The sequence below is a fragment of the Dromiciops gliroides genome, chromosome 1 (assembly GCF_019393635.1).
Source record: "Dromiciops gliroides isolate mDroGli1 chromosome 1, mDroGli1.pri, whole genome shotgun sequence".
NCBI lineage: Eukaryota > Metazoa > Chordata > Mammalia > Microbiotheria > Microbiotheriidae > Dromiciops > Dromiciops gliroides.
This window is the reverse complement of record NC_057861.1, coordinates 248,174,035-248,190,070: the sequence shown is the minus strand read 5'-3', so window position 1 is coordinate 248,190,070 and position 16,036 is coordinate 248,174,035. Positions and strand designations below refer to the sequence as shown.

Here is a 16,036-nt window from a genome sequence, read left to right as displayed (position 1 = left end):
CATTTTCTTCTATTTTTTGCTGTTCTGATTTTGTTTTACTGCATCTTGATGTCTTATAAAGTCACTAGTTTCCATTTGTCCAATTTTAATTTTTAAACAATTATTTTCTTCATTTACTTTTTGTAATTCCTTTTCCATTTGACTGAATTTTTTTTTTAGGGAGTTATTTTCCTCAGTAATTTTTTGTATTTTTATATTATTATTTTGTATTTTTTTTCTTGGTTCTCCTGCATCACTTCCAGTCTTTCCTAAACTTCTCTAGTTTGATTTTCAAGGTCCTCTTTAAGCTCTTCCAGGAATTTATTTTGGACCTGAGACCAATTTTCACTTCTCCTTGAAGGTTCACCTGTAACCATTTTGTTATTGTCCTCTATGTTTGTGCCTTGATATTTCCTATCATTGAAGTAGCTGTCAATAGTCAAACTGTTTTTCATTGTTTTGTTTTTTTACTCATTTTTGTGCCAGCCATTTGCTGAGTTGCTAAAGTTATCAAAGTCTTTTTGGTAGTTTTCCCTGGGGGAGTGATGTTATTGATTGTCTGGCTCAGGGGTGGTATTTTGCTGCTGGGTTGTTATGGTTACCAATCACTCTGGTAGTGCCCTGGAAGTGTAATTTTGTTGGATTTGCTAAATCCCTGGGGCTGGTTTTGCTCTGGAAATAGTCTCTCTGCTGGGAGGTCACAGAGGTTGGAATCTATTGTTGACCTCCTTGGGCAGGGCTTCACTACTGTTCAGCAGGCTCGGAGGTCTGTTGCAGGCCCCTGCTGTGAGCCCAGTAGCTTTTACTGTTGCTGCTGCTCCTGGACCTTACTTCCCTTTCACCCAGGTAAGACAAACCTTTTCTGCTGGGCTGTTAGGTTGTTTCCCTGCTCCTCATACAGTTCAGAGGCAGTTTTATGTCAATTTAGAGGGGAAATCTGGGAGAGCTGCAGTGGGTTGTTTCCTCACTTGACCATCTTGGCTCTGGATACAAATGGAATTTCGTGGGGTTATTTGAAAACAAACACTAGATAAACAATTATATTTGATTAAGATAAAGAATCAAAATATGAATTGTACTAAAGTTTTAGATTTTAGTGTTCCTCATACCTATAAATAAAAGCACATGGGACGTTAAATTGCGCAGGGGTGTTTGACTAAAGGAATGCTTTTATGAGCACAAAAAAACTATGAACTTACGGTTATAGGCAACTTGAGTGAATAAGTCAATGAACCAATGACAAAGAATAGAAATAGAAAACAAAGATGTTCCTTACTCTCAAGGGGCTCACATTATAATAGGTTGACAACACATAGAGGAGATTTCAGTGGCAAGTCAGATGAAAAGGCCACATGCTTAGGGAACAGTAGCAAAGCCAATGGTAATGTATCTTCTCTAATGTCCTCTTCAATGATATAATCATTTCTGTTTCTAATGGCAAGTTACTTGCAAGGTCCAGGGACTTGATGGTAAGAACTTTTAATTCTGAGTCTTTAGTAGCTATTGCTACTGAGGAGGAAGGGCTATAGCACCTGCAAAACTTGGTTGCATATCCACAAAGGTTGTTCATCTCTAACAAAGGTGCAGGGTTGACACTGGGAATAGGACTGGTAGCTTATATGGGCGATGATATTCCCAGGGCTTTTAGGCTCAGGGTGGTCCTAGGCTATTTATACTAGGCAGCTAAGATAATGGTAGTAGTGGTTTGACCTATTTAATATCTACCTCCAAGAAAATGCATAACTTAACATAGCTGATTTCATGGTTTTCTTTTTCCACTGATGGATATTTCATGGATTAAGACAGGTGACTTAATGATCATTGCCTTACCCTATTGCTTTGGCAACTGCCAGTGATGCCAAGTACAGAAAAAAATCTTAGATGTGTGTATGTGTGCCTAAATTGTTGTGAAGTTTATAGTTATAACCTGAAGAGGCATTTTAAGAAATGATCTGGTTCAACTCTCATTTTATAGTTGAGGAAACTGAAGAAGAGAGATTACTTGCCCAAGGCAAGTGGCAGGTCTGAGACTCCACACTATTTTTGCTACACTACCTCCCCAATGAACAATTTTAAAGAGCAATTTCATTGAACAGTTTCATTGACCCTTACTTGAACCTTCCATCACCACTATCATCCTATATCTCTTCTGCCTTTTATAGTTAAATTCCTTGAAATGGCAATAGCCTGATAGTGGTTCTGTGAACCTCAAGGCTCTCCACCCTCTAATCCATCCTCCATTCAGCCACTAGAGTGATTTTCCTAAGGCACAGGTCCAACCATGTCACCTCTACTCAACGAACTCTTCCCTATCACCTCTAACATCAAATATAAACTATCCTGCTTAGTGTCAAAAGTCCTTCATAACCCAAGGCCTTTTAACCTGTCCAGTCTCTTTACACTTTACTCTTTCTCACATAGTCTTTGATCCAGTAACATTGGATTTCTCACTGTTCCACAAATATGGCCCTCTGTTTCTCAACTCTAGCCATTTTCTCTGGCTTTCTCCCATGCCTCAAATGTTCTCCTTACTTCAATCTACTTGACTTCCCTGGTTTCCTTTAAGTCCAGGAAGTCTTTCCCAATTCTTCTGAATTTTAATATCTTTTCTCTGTTAATTTTTTTTATTTATCCTCCATATAGCTGGCTTTGTATATATTTGTTTATATGTTGTTTCTCTTATTAGATTGTATGCTCTCTGCGGGTAGGAACTATCTGACATCTTTTTGTATTGCTTAGCACAATGCCTAGGTGCTTAATAAATGTTTATTGATTTTAAAAGTTATATTTCTTTTTGAAATGAAAATGGGAATATTTTTAGCTTAAAAATGTTCTCCTTTCTAATTAGCTTTATTTTAAAAGCTTGTCGTGCTTTTTATCCCTATGTTTTGACCAGTGAAATAAGTTGAAGGATATCTTTCTGCTATAACACATTTTTCAGATAAGAAGATAGTAAGAAGATTGCTGTCTACTGTCCTTTGTAATGCTTTGCACTTTATAATTTACTGGCTGGTTTTATCATAACAGAGATCTTAACCTTTTTGTGTGTTGTAGAATTCCTTTGCAAATATGGTAAAGCCTGTTGGCCCCTTCTTAGAAGAATGTTTTTAAATGCACAAAAGAAATGCAAAGGATTACACAGAAAAGCCATAGTTAGTAAAAATATAAATAAATTATTTTTCTAAACCAAGTCCAGGTTTCCTCCCCCATCTTGAAATCTGCTCATAGTTCTGTAGACTCTGGATTAAGAAACACTACATTAACTTGTTTCTTCTTGTGATTATGGATGAAAGGTGTAGTTAACCTAAAGATTCAAAATGAGAAGACTGCTCATGTTTCTTACCAGGTATTCCACTAACTTGTTGAATAGGGATAGCAACTGCGTGGGGACCAGACCTGTGGCTGTAATGAACTTCAGGGTGGGGAAATATCCTTGTTATCTAGTGAAAATAAAAGAATACTACAGTTTAAATGTACATTTCCTCACATTTAAAAGTGTTGGTAATAATATATATCATGTCATGTTTTATAGTCAACCATCACATAATGTTTTACATTGTATAAATCATTCTACATATATTAAAATAGATAAAAGGAAAAAAGAAGACATAACTATGACTTCACCGTAGAAGCCATGCCATCTTCTCCTTTTTTCCTCCCCTACCCCCATTGCTGACATTATGTAAAACTTATCATGGGCTTTTATACTGTATTTCTTCATTCCTATGAAATGAATTAATGTATAAATGTACTTTTATACATATCTGGAAGAAGTTTTTGTCTCAGTAGACTAGCAAGATAAAGAGAGAACATAGTGTTTGTTGTAGTAGTTAATAAACTACTACAAAGTAGTTTATTAACTACTTTGCAGATCTTTTTAGGTTATTATAATAACTGAATTTTCATCTATTTGGGGTGATGGTCAGCTATAGACTTATCATTCAAAATCACTTGCTTTTTGTGAGCACCCTCTGGCCATGGGGCTGCCTGTTGATCATCTGAGTGCCTATTAACAGTACTTGTAGAAATGGAGGAAACAATAGAAAGTGTTCACAGTAAGAAACTTCAGTATTGCCTTTAATAAGTTCTGACAAAAATATTTTGGGGGGGGATTATGGGTAGGCTCAACCAAGGTTTTTATTTATAGGGGCATTCCCTTTAATTCCCCCAATTTGCTTGTATTTCTTCAAAACACTTTTAAAATATTTTCCCCCAATTACATGTAAACAGTTTTTAGCATTACCTTTTTTTAAAGTTTTGGATTCCAAATAATATCCCTCCCTGAGATGGTAAACAATCTCATATAGGTTATACATGTACAATCATGTAAAACAATTCCATATTAGTTATTTTGTGTGAGAAGACTTAGAAAAAAGAGAGAGAGAGAAAAATAGTGTGCTTTAGAATGCATTCAAACACCATCAGTTCTTTCTCTGGAGCTATATGTAGAATTTTTATCATGAGTCCTTTGGGATTGTCTTAGATCATTGAATTGCTGAAAATAGCTGAGTCATTCACAATTCTTCATCTTACAGTAATGCTGTTACTGTATACAATGTTTTTCTGGTTCTGATAACTTCACTTTTGTATCAATTCATGATCACTTTCCAGGTTTTCTGAAATCATCCCACTTGTCATTTTTTATAGCACAATAATATTCTAGTACTAATATAGTAAAATTTTAAATAATTGCAATGTATAACCAATATCTGAATGCTTACTGCCTTAGGAAGCAAATAGGGAAGGGAAGGAAGGAGGGATAAAACTTGGAACTCAAAACTTTAAAAATGTTTATTAAAAATAATGTTTCATTACAGTCATATACTACAACTTGTTATGCTATTGCCCAGTTGATGGCCATCCCCTCAATGTCCAGTTCTTAGATACCACAAAAAGACCTGCTATAAATATTTTTGTGCAAATAGGTTCTTTTCTGTTTTTTTTTACCTCTTTGGGATACAGACCTAGCAGTGTTACCTAGCTGGATCAAAGGGTATGCACAGTTTTATAGACTTTTGGGCATAGTTCCATATTGCATTCCAGAATGATTGGATCACTTCACAACTCCACCAACAGTACATTAATGTTTCATTCCCCCCATCCACTCCAACATTTGTCACTTTCCTTTTCTGTCATATTAGCCATTCTGAATGGTGTGAGGTGGTACCTCAAAGTTGTTTTATTACGTTCCTCTAAGTAATACTGATTTAGAGTATTTTTCATGTGACTCTCTGAAAACTACCTTTTTATGTCCTTTGACTATCAATTAGGGAATGACTTGTATTCTTATAAATTTGACTTAGTTATCTATATATTTGAGAAATGAGGCTCTTATCAGAGATACTTGCTATAAAAATCCCTCCTCTCCTAGTTTTCTGCTTTCCTTCTAATTTTGGTTGCATTGGTTGTGTTTGTGCAAAACCTTTTAAGTTTTGTGTAATCAAGATGATCCATTTTACATTTTGGAATACTTTCTAAATCTTATTTGATCCTAAATTCTTCCCTTATCCATAGATCTGATAGGTAATTTATTCCATGCTCTCCTAATTTGCTTACGGTATTACCCTTTATGTCTAAATCATGTGCTCATTTTGACCTTATCTTTGTCTGTAGTGTGAGATGTTGGTGTACACCTGGTTCCTGCCACACTGTTTTCCAATTTTCCCAGCAGTTTTTGTCAAATAATGAATTTTTGTCCCAATAGTTTGGATCTTTGGGTTTATCAAACATTAGGTTACCATGATCACTTACTATTGTGTATTGTCTACCTAATCTATTCCACTAATCCTTCACTCTCTTTCTTAGCCAATACCAGAATGTTTTGATAATTACGACTTTATAATACAGTTTGAGATTTGGTAGGGGTAGGGCACCTTCCTTCACATTTTTTTATTGATTCTCTTGATTTTCTTGACCTTTTTTTCTTCCAGATGAATTTTGTTCCTTTTTTTTCCTGGTTCTGTAAAATATCTTTTTCTTTTTTTTTTGTGAGGCAGTTAGGGTTAAGTGATTTGCCCAGGGTCACACAGCTAGTAAGTGTCACGTGTCTGAGGCTGGTTTTGAACTCAGGTACTCCTGAATCCAGGGCCAGTGCTCTATCCACAAAATATCTTTTTTTCATTGTTTGATTGGTGTGGCACTGAATAAGTAGATTCATTTAGATAGAATTATTATTTTTACTATATTATCTTGGCCTGCCCCTGAAAATTACTATTTTTCCAAATGTTTAGACCTGACTCTATTTGTATAAAAAGTATTTTATAATTGTGTTCATATACTTCTTGGGTTTGTCTTGGCAGGTAACCTCCTAAGTATTTTATATCATCTGTAGTAGTTTTAAATAGAATTTCTCCTTCTATTTCTTGCTTCTGTACTTTGGTGGCAATATTTAGAAATGCTGATGATTTATGTTGGTTTATTTTGTGGCCTGCAAATTTGCTAAAGTTGATAATAATGTCAAGTAGTTTTTTAGTTGATTCTATGGGATTATCTCAATAGACCATCATATCATCTGCAAAGAATGAAAATTTTATTTCTTCATTGCCTCTTCCAATTCCTTTGATTTATTTTTCTTCTCTTATTGCTATAGCTAGCATTTCTAGTACAATATCGAATAATAGTGGTAATAACAGGTATCCTTGCTTCACCCTAATTTTATTAAGAAGGCTTCTAGCTTATCTCCATTACAGGTCAGATAATGCTTCCTGATAGTTTTAGATATATCTTACTTATCATTTTAGGTAAACTCCATTTTTTGGTATGTTCTCTTGTATTTTAATAGGTGTGGATGGGTGTTGCATTTTGTCAAAGGCTTTTCCTGTATCTGTTGAGATAATCATATAATTTCTATTGTTTTTTATTTATATGGTCAATTATGCTAATATTAACTCAGCCCTACATTCCTGGTATAAATCCTACTTGGTTATAGTGTATTATCCTCATGATATATTGCTGTCATATTCTTGCTAGTTTGCTTCACTGCTTCTAACCAGAAGTTAAAGTGGTTTAGGATAGTGGTTGACTCAAATGATATATTTTAAGTTTATATAACTAATGTGTTTGCTGCAATATCATTTAAGTTTTTGTTTATTTTCACAAAATCTTGTTACTGTGATTGAAGAGATACAAAAGGCTGTATAATATAAAATTGAGAGTAGGAGTGGAGAGGAATGCAAGCTCTCAGATGAAGTAAAAGGTTTAAGATTCTAGGTAATTAGGGTTTAAAATTGAATCTGATTACCACCAAGAATGAATAAAAGGGTAAAAGCTGCTTTGAAATTTTCTCTAATTTTCCTAGATGGTAAAACATGTACTGGCACCCTTGGAATTATCCTTGAAGATGTGAATGACAATGCTCCAGTCATTCATCAAGAGAATATAGTAATTTGCAAACCAAAGATGGAACATGCGACAATCATTGCTGTTGATCCTGATGATCCCATGAATGGACCTCCATTTAATTTCAAATTAGGACTCAGTTCTCCTGATATCCAGAAAATATGGACAGTCACCAGATTGAATGGTATGTGGTCTACAACTCAATTTCATACTTACTAGAAGAAGCGTGATATGTTCTAAGAACCTGGGGTACCAAGATATGTACAACGCAGACTCTACTTTTGGGAAATATATAGAAGCAAGACACTAGTTTTGGGGGTGGTGTGACTGGGAAGGACTTCCTAGAGAAAATGGCATTTAAGTTGAGTCTTTAGGGAATCCAAGAAAGTTAATAGTGAATGGCTGATAGGAAGCAGAGTATTCCAAGCATTGACAATAGCCAGTGCAAAAACAGGTGAAACAGAGATGGAGTACCATGTATCAAGAACAGCAAGTGGGTCTATGTAGTTGAATCTTAGACTGGGTAGAGAGGAATAAAATTCAAGAAGAATGGAAAGGTAGGAAAGCATTTTGTTGTGAAAGGCTTTAAAAGCCAAATAAGATTTTCTATTTGATCCTAAAAGTAATTTGAAGCCACCAAAGTTCATTGCATTGAGAGTGTGTGTGTGTGTGTGTGTGTGTGTGTGTGTGTGTGTGTGTGTGTGTGTGTGTGTGTGTGTGAGAAATAGAGACACAGAGAGAGAGAGAGAGATGTTCAGACCTAAACTTGGGCTTTTGAATGGAAGATGGGTTGAGGTAGGGAAAGACTTGAGGCAGCAAAATCAACCGGAAGGCCATAGCAGTAGTCATTGTAAGGCTGTATGAGTGAAAATAACAGGATGTATAGGAGAGATGTTATGAAGGTAGAAATGACAAGATTTGATAGTGGATTGAATATGAGTATGAGTTTGAGTTTGGAGTCAAGGCTGACACTAAGGTAACTGACAGGGTGCAAAGATAATGGCAGTGGTCTCAGTAATAATAGAAAAGATAGGAAGAGGACAGTATGTATGGGGAAAGATGAGTTCTGGTTTTGGTACCTGAAGTACTGTTATATGAAAGAGGCATGAGATTTGTTTCCCACCCCACCTTTGGCCTCAGAGAACAAAATTAGGAGTAATGGGTAGAAGTTTCCAAGGCTAATTTTTGTTAAATGTCAGGGAAAACCTCCTAAAAATTTGATCTGTCATAAGGTAGAATCAACTGCCTTGGGAAGTTTCATAGCACTAGTGTTTTGAAAGCTTGACTTAGTACTTGTCAGGGATTTTGTATAGAACATATTCCTATTCAGATATAAGTTGGCTTTGATAACCTCCGAAATCCATGCTAATCCTAAAATTCTTTGATTTCTCTTAGAATATTAGCCACAGCTAAAATCTCTTCAATAGTTTGTCTTAATCTCCTGTTCTTTTGGAATTTATGCTACCAGTGGCAAGCATTAGTTGTTAATCATTTTCCAAAGTAGTAAGTTGCTTTATTTCCTTTGTTTAATGTTAGTTGCTTGTTATTCGATATCAATCTATTCCCAAAATTATTATCAGTAGTACAGAACTAAGAATTATATTTAAATTATGTTCCTGATAATTTGTTTTTGAGATACACAAAATACCACAAAGCTATTTCATGGAAACCTATGAATCTTTTAATTATAGGTAATGAATGAGTGAATAACCCAGAGTGAAACTCTTATAACAATTGATGATTAAAAAAAAAAAGTATGATTCGATGTTTCTCTAATGGCATAAAATCCTAGCCTATCAACATCACAACTAGCTCCACTAATATCAACTATGTTTACATATCTAAATACACAAGAACACATATGTATATGTGCACATATGTTCTTCATGTGAGAATGAAGTCAAATAATAAAGCTCTAACATATAGTCATTATTAGGTTATCTAGAAAAATAAAGTATGTTTACTATAATATGTGGACATAGTAGCAACTTATGCGGTTTTTGGTGGCAAACTTTCAAAGCATTAAAGGTACTCAATATTTTAGTTCATTGCCCTAAATATATGATGAAAATTACCAATTATTGTTCTAGAAGACAAATACTGTTGAAATGTTAGAATTTGGGGCTTAATAGTAGATTTTCACAGAAGACAGTCTATAGAAAGATAGACTGGTCAAGACAAATAAGATGGCTTCATTTGTGGTTATTTGTAGCTAGAGATATAGGTAAAGACAGTTATATTTAACAATTTAAGCAATTATAGAAATTTAGCTAAAATAATTTTTATTGTGTCATTCTCCTGCTTAGAAACATTCACTGGTTCCTGATTACCTATCCAATAATGACTAAACTCCTTAGTGCAGTATTGTAGACATCCTCATAATCTAGTTCCAGTCTACCTTTTTAGACTTATCTCAGACAATCCTTTCACATAACATTTCCTGGCAAACTGTATGAATCACTAATCCCTTACTTTATCCTTTCATTTTTCTGCTCCATTTAGTGTTCATCAAATCATCTATGCCTTGACTACACTTCTCTAGTTCTCCTTCCCCATCTCTAATGTCTACATATTGAAAAATTACATTATCTCTAATGGCCCAGCTCAATTACCATTTCCTCCACGGAACTTTTTGTCACCTACTAGTGGCCAGAAATGCCTTGAATTTCCCCTAAAGTTTATTTGCACCTTTCCTATGTACTTAGCTTACCTTATTTTGTAAAATTGTTATTTATTTTGTTTCATTTCTCTACTTAGAGTATAAACTCTCTATAAGCAGATTCTGTGACTTATTCTTTTCTCTATACTTTATTGCCTAGGAAAATGATTTATACAGGTTAGACACTGAATAAAAGTTACTGAATGATGACATGTAGCTCAACAGGAGTGTGATCATTATGGACAATTGTGATAAAAATGTAGAGCGATAGATGGAGGAACAACAGTGAATATAACCTAAGAGTTTATAATACTTGACTTTTTTTTCTTTCAGATACATCTGCGCATCTTTCATATCAGAATAATGCTCAATTTGGAAAATATGCCGTGCCTATCATTGTGAGTGATAGACATGGAATGTCTTCAACAAAGACTTTGCGAGTTAATCTCTGTGATTGTGTTCATCCAGAACAATGTGAATCTGAGAAATCAGCACATCCAGACACAAGACTGGGCACATGGGCCATCCTTGCAATATTATTGGGTGTAGCATTACTATTTTGTAAGTCTTCTTATTTAGTTGAATATAATAATAATAATGCTATTTGGGCTAGATGGTCTCTGAGGCTCCTTCCAACCCAGAGATCCTATGAAAATTATATACTATTTGAATATAGGGCTTTATATTTTACAAATTGTCTTTCTCACAGAAACTTGTGATGGAGATGCCTTACCATAAGTGTTGTTACCATCATTTTATCAATGATTAACCTGGGCCTTAAAGAAATAGTGACTTTCTAAAAGTCAGGCTGCTAGCAGGTGGCAGAGTTTAGGATTAAGTCTGGGGCTTCCAATTTCAAGGTTCCTCCTCTTTCCACTGGACTACTTTTAAGTAAATATCTTTTATACTAATGGTTAGGAGCCAATATGAAAATTGCAATTGAATTTAAAGCCTCAGAAATGGTATTGCTTTAGCTTTACTTAAACTGAGTTCTATATATGGGGGTTCATACACATATGTATAAATATATTTTGTGTTTTTCTTTGTTTCACTGGTTGCTATAGCCAAAAAATTGTCGCTAAGTGGTCAGTTTACTTGGTAATAATCTGTTTGTAGCTTAGCTAGGTTGGTCCTTAGAATGCAGAACGGAGACCATTTGTCAGGTGTCTACTTGAAGACTCTCCAGAATAGTAGAATCTATCAGAGTTTAAGCTTTATTCTCCTATTCTTTGAGAATCTAATCTTACCTAACACCACAAGGAGACATCAGACTAGGACTACATGAAGAAGCAATTACATGTTTCTTTTAATATGTGGGTTTATATTATATATGTAAAAGGTAAACCTAAAGTTTTAGTGCATATTTATGCAACTGAATTAGGGACTTTGACACCATGTAGTAAAAAAATATATAATTTTAACTTTTTGTATTTTATAACCATATAAAGATTTAGCATATAATTTAAATCTTTAACAGTGGAGAAATGATACAGTGTCTTTAATAAAAATACTGACCAAAAACATTTATTCAGGACAGAATGGTCTTTCTTTGCCTTGTAGTCATAGAAACAATTAATACTTTTTGTATTCAGTAGGATATTTGGGGGAAAAAATCCCTTCCCTAAATGTAAATTGTAAAGTGTGTAAATGTTACATACTGCCCAAAGTTTATATCCTTTTTTTATTTGTGGGAATTCTATTAGACTCTGATTCTATTAGAGAATGGTTAAAGTCATGTAAATATACATTAGACTACTGATGTTGAAACCTAAGTTGACTTGGTTTTGCTCAGTTTGGAGTGGCCAAAAGAAACCACTTGAAGTACACTTAATGACATTTTTCAGTTGTATCCAATTAATCCATAAATAGGAAAATGAAGAATTAATCCAAGGATCTAAAATAATTAAATCAGTTGGTAATCATTCTATATACCTTGTACTTATTGTTTTGCATTCTATCCCTCACTTAGGTGTCTTATTCACCTTAGTCTGTGGAATTTGGAGTACTTCAAAAGTAAAAAAGCCTTTTCCTGATGATATGGCTCAGCAAAATCTAATTATATCAAACACAGAAGCTCCTGGAGATGACAGAGTGGTAAGTAATGTGGTTTTAGAAACAAATCTTTAATCATGAATGGATTATCTTTTTAATATGTGAGGCTTTGCTTCTTCACAAAAAACAATTTTGATGTCAGTAAAATTTTTTGATATCATCATGTGCTTTGTCAGCTAACACGAGAACATTCAGAAGGCATTTGTTGATAACAGCATGAGATTTTGACATAGTTGTAGTGGTTAAGTGGCATTACTAATTATTTTTCTACTGTAATCAACCAATAACTAAGAATTTATTAAGTACATTCTGTGTGTTAGGCCATGAGATACAGAGAAAACATGAAAATAGTTTTTGTTCTCAAGGACCTTACCATGTATCTAGTGAAACCAAAATATAAACATATAGGTAAATAAAACATATGTACAAAATAGGATATAAAGTAATTTTGAGGGAAGCTTTCCAGCAGGTTTAAGATTTTAAACCTGCTCCTTGAAATTGTGTCTTCATAAGCAATAATAGTGTTTTGTGTAAAAGAGATGAACATATTTTGTCTGATTGTTGACCAGATAATTGTACCCTTCTACTAAAAAACAAAAAACAAAAAACCTATAAAATCTATTTAATTCTTTCTACAGGCAAAAATGATTTGCAGGAAAAATTGAACTCTTTATAGTTTGTTTTTCCTGTAAATGTCTTTTAAATCCTTGCCAAACTCTATAACAACATGTGATAGGTGAGGTACATATTAATATCTAGCCTAATTTCCTTATAGGGTTCAAAGTACCTCTTATTTTTACTTAATAAATTGTTATATAATTTAACATGTACTTATTGAATGCCTACTATATGATCAAGACAGTACTACATGCTTTTGGTAGTACAAAAGAAACAGGAGACATAGTTTCTATTTTAAGGATTTTAAAACATACTTGGAGATACAGGTTGTACCATTATGAAACTGGTAAATGCCAGTATGAAGCAATGCATGTATGATCAAATGCTATAAGGATAATGAGTGTGCATAGAGTTCAATGAAGGAGGTGGAACTGTGTATTGGCATACCTCAAATATACTGAGAGTCTATTCCCCAATTCTTGGACATTCCCTCAATGTCCAATTCTTTGCCACAACCAAAAGAGCTGCTATAAATATTTTTGGCCCTTTTCCTTATCTTTTCTTTTTCCCATGAAGGAATATAAACAGTTTAACCTTATTTAATCCCTTATGATTTCTCTTTCTAGTTTACCTTTTTATGCTTCTTTTGAGTCATATTTGAAAGTCAGATTTTCTATTCTGCTCTGGTCTTTTCGTCAGGAATGCTTGAAAGTACTCTATTTCATTAAATATCCATATTTCCCCCTGAAGAATTATACTTGGTTTTGCTGTATAGGTAACTCTTGGTTGTAATCCTGGCTCTTTTGCCCTCTGGAATATCATATTACCAGTCCTCTGATCCTTTAATGTAGAAACTGCTAAATCTTGTTTGATACTGACTGTGGCTTATGATATTTGAATAGTTTCTTTTTGGCTGCTTGCAGTATTTTCTCCTTAAGTTGGGAGCTCTGGAATTTGCCTATAATATTCCTGGAAGTTTTCATTTTGAGATCTTGTTCAGAATGTGTCAGCGGATTCTTTCACTTTCAATTTTACTTTCTAGTTCTAGAATAGCAGGACAATTTTCCTTGGTAATGTCTTGACAGACCATGACTGTTCTTTTTTTGATCATGGATTTAAGATAGTCCAATAAGTTTAAAATGATCTCTCCTGGATCCATTTTCCAGTTCAGTTGTTTTTCCAATGAGATATTTAATAATTTTTTCATTCTTTTGATTTCATTTTATTGCTTCTTGATGTCTCATAAAGTCATTTGCTTCTACTTGCCAAATCCTCATTTTTAAGGAATTATTTTGTTCAGTGAGCTTTTGTACTTCCTTTTTCATTTGGACAGTTTTGCTTTTCAAGGCATTCTTCTCTTCATTAAATTTTTGTGCCTCTTTTATCATTAGACCTATTCTATTTTCTTCAGTATTTTTTGGGACTCCTTTCCCAAGCTCTTGACTTTTTTTTTTTCAATATTTTATTGCATCACTCTCATTTGTCTTCCCAGTTTTTCCTCTACCTCTCTCACTTGATTTTTAAAATCCTTTCTTGAGCTCTTCTGTGGCCTGTAGCCAATTCATATTTTTCTTTGAGACTTTGGATGTAGGAGTTTTGACTTTGTTTTCTTCTGAGTTTCTGTTTTCATCTTCCCTGTGACCTTGGCAACTTTCTATTGTCAGGACCTTTTTCTGCTATTTGCTCATTTTCCAGCTCATTTCTTGACTTTTAACTTTGTGCTAAAGTGGGGCTCTGCTTCCAAAGTGGAGGGGCACTGCCCAAAGCTTTGGGTTTTTCAGGCAGCTGTTTTTAGAGTTAATTCTGGGGATTCCACTTCTTTCAAGGTTGTATGACCTAGGAAGAAGTGTGTTTACTAGTCTCCTCTATTGTGCACTGGTCTGTGAGCAACCATAAGCACTTCTTTTTCCCCTGAAATTGTGACCAGGGGCCCAGCTCTACTGTAGGCAGAAGTTCTGGTTTACTAGTGCTCCTGTTTTCCCTGTGACTGAGATCCAGGAATGTGACCCAGATCCAACTATGGACAATGCAATGGAGTCTCACCCCTGGTACCAACAAAGGGTCCCCTGTAATCTTTTTTTAACCATTTGTCTGACTCTTACTGTCTGTGGGCTGAGAGGTCTGGAAAACTCCACTGTAGCTCACCCAAAGGCCTGCTTTTGGTTTGCTGAATCTATATTGGTATGTGCTCCACTTTCACCCTGGTACAATGGGCCTTTCCTGCTGACCTTCTAAGTTGTCTTGTACTGGACAATTGCTTCATTCCATATTTTTTGCAGGTTCTACTACTCTAGAATTTGTTTTGAAGCATTATTTAAAGGTATTCGGAGGGCTTTGGGGGAGTACCTGCCTTTTCTCTGCCATCTTGGCTCCACCTCTATTTTGTATCTGCTACTAATCTTCTGTTGAAGATCCTGCCCTTTTTCTAGGCCTAACAGTATACTGATCATTCTCCTTGGTAGAGAACACAAAACCAAACCAGAATTGAATATTTTTCTCTTCAACCTATTTTCTGCCAATTATTTTTCCTTTCTGGTGCTAGAGGGATTTTACAAGAGGTTAGACACAGATGTGAGAAGTTTCAAATGAAGAACTGACATGTCTTGATGATTGGTGTAGATCTGAGGGTTAAAGGAAAGAAAAGACTCAAAAAAGTTGTCTAGGGTTTCTTACCTAGTGGTATGTTTGTGTCACTGAAGAAAAAAGAAAATTAATTTGTGGAATTTATTTGTCAATATTTTAATATGGTAGGCTTGGCCAGAATGAAAAATGCTAGATTCCACTCCCCCACCCCCCACCTATGCTTGTCTTTAACTGGCATATGTAGCCAACATATAAAACAATATCTTAGCTTCTCCATGTGTTAGTTACAGTAAGCTAGATCCCTTCCAGGTGTGTCTATCTGAGAAAGCATGCTATACTTTTGCATTCAATTAGACTTTAAAAACCTCTTAAAATAACTAACATTCCTGCTTAATTTCTGCCCTAAAGACCTAACCTAGTGGCTCTTTGTGGCTTGGAGGTGATCTAATCTTTGGAAGGCTATGCTTGCTGCCTCTTAACATGCACAGGGCCTACAAAGTTGAAAAATATATGGGACTACTGACAAGAATGTGTTTCATGTAGGAACCTGTCTAAGTTTTGAGGCACTTACTATCAGAAAATGTCACTAAAGAAATTTTTTTTTTTAGCCATAGTAATTCCTGGAAACTATATACTAATGTATGAAGGGCATATGCACACTGATGAAATTATAGCTCTTTTATAGTACTAAAGTAACAAATCAAGATTAACTAGTAGCTTTAGAATTTTTTGTAAGTGGAATATGAAATAAAAGTAACATTTAAGAAAATGAAACATCTAAGAATGGTTCAATACATTTCTTACAAA

The 16,036-nt window shown here is 34.6% G+C and overlaps 1 protein-coding gene across 2 annotated transcripts in view; it reads left to right on the top strand.

Moving 5' to 3' along the window:
• The window catches only part of LOC122755242 (desmocollin-2-like), an 84,975-nt gene that overhangs the window by 58,325 nt on the left and 10,614 nt on the right, over nucleotides 1–16,036 (top strand). For both annotated transcript variants that reach the window (XM_044003962.1, XM_044004815.1), the window contains exons 12-14: nucleotides 7,277–7,501; nucleotides 10,310–10,537; nucleotides 11,946–12,070. In XM_044003962.1, coding sequence (XP_043859897.1) covers nucleotides 7,277–7,501; nucleotides 10,310–10,537; nucleotides 11,946–12,070 — 578 coding nt within the window. The remainder of the gene's footprint in view (nucleotides 1–7,276; nucleotides 7,502–10,309; nucleotides 10,538–11,945; nucleotides 12,071–16,036) is intronic.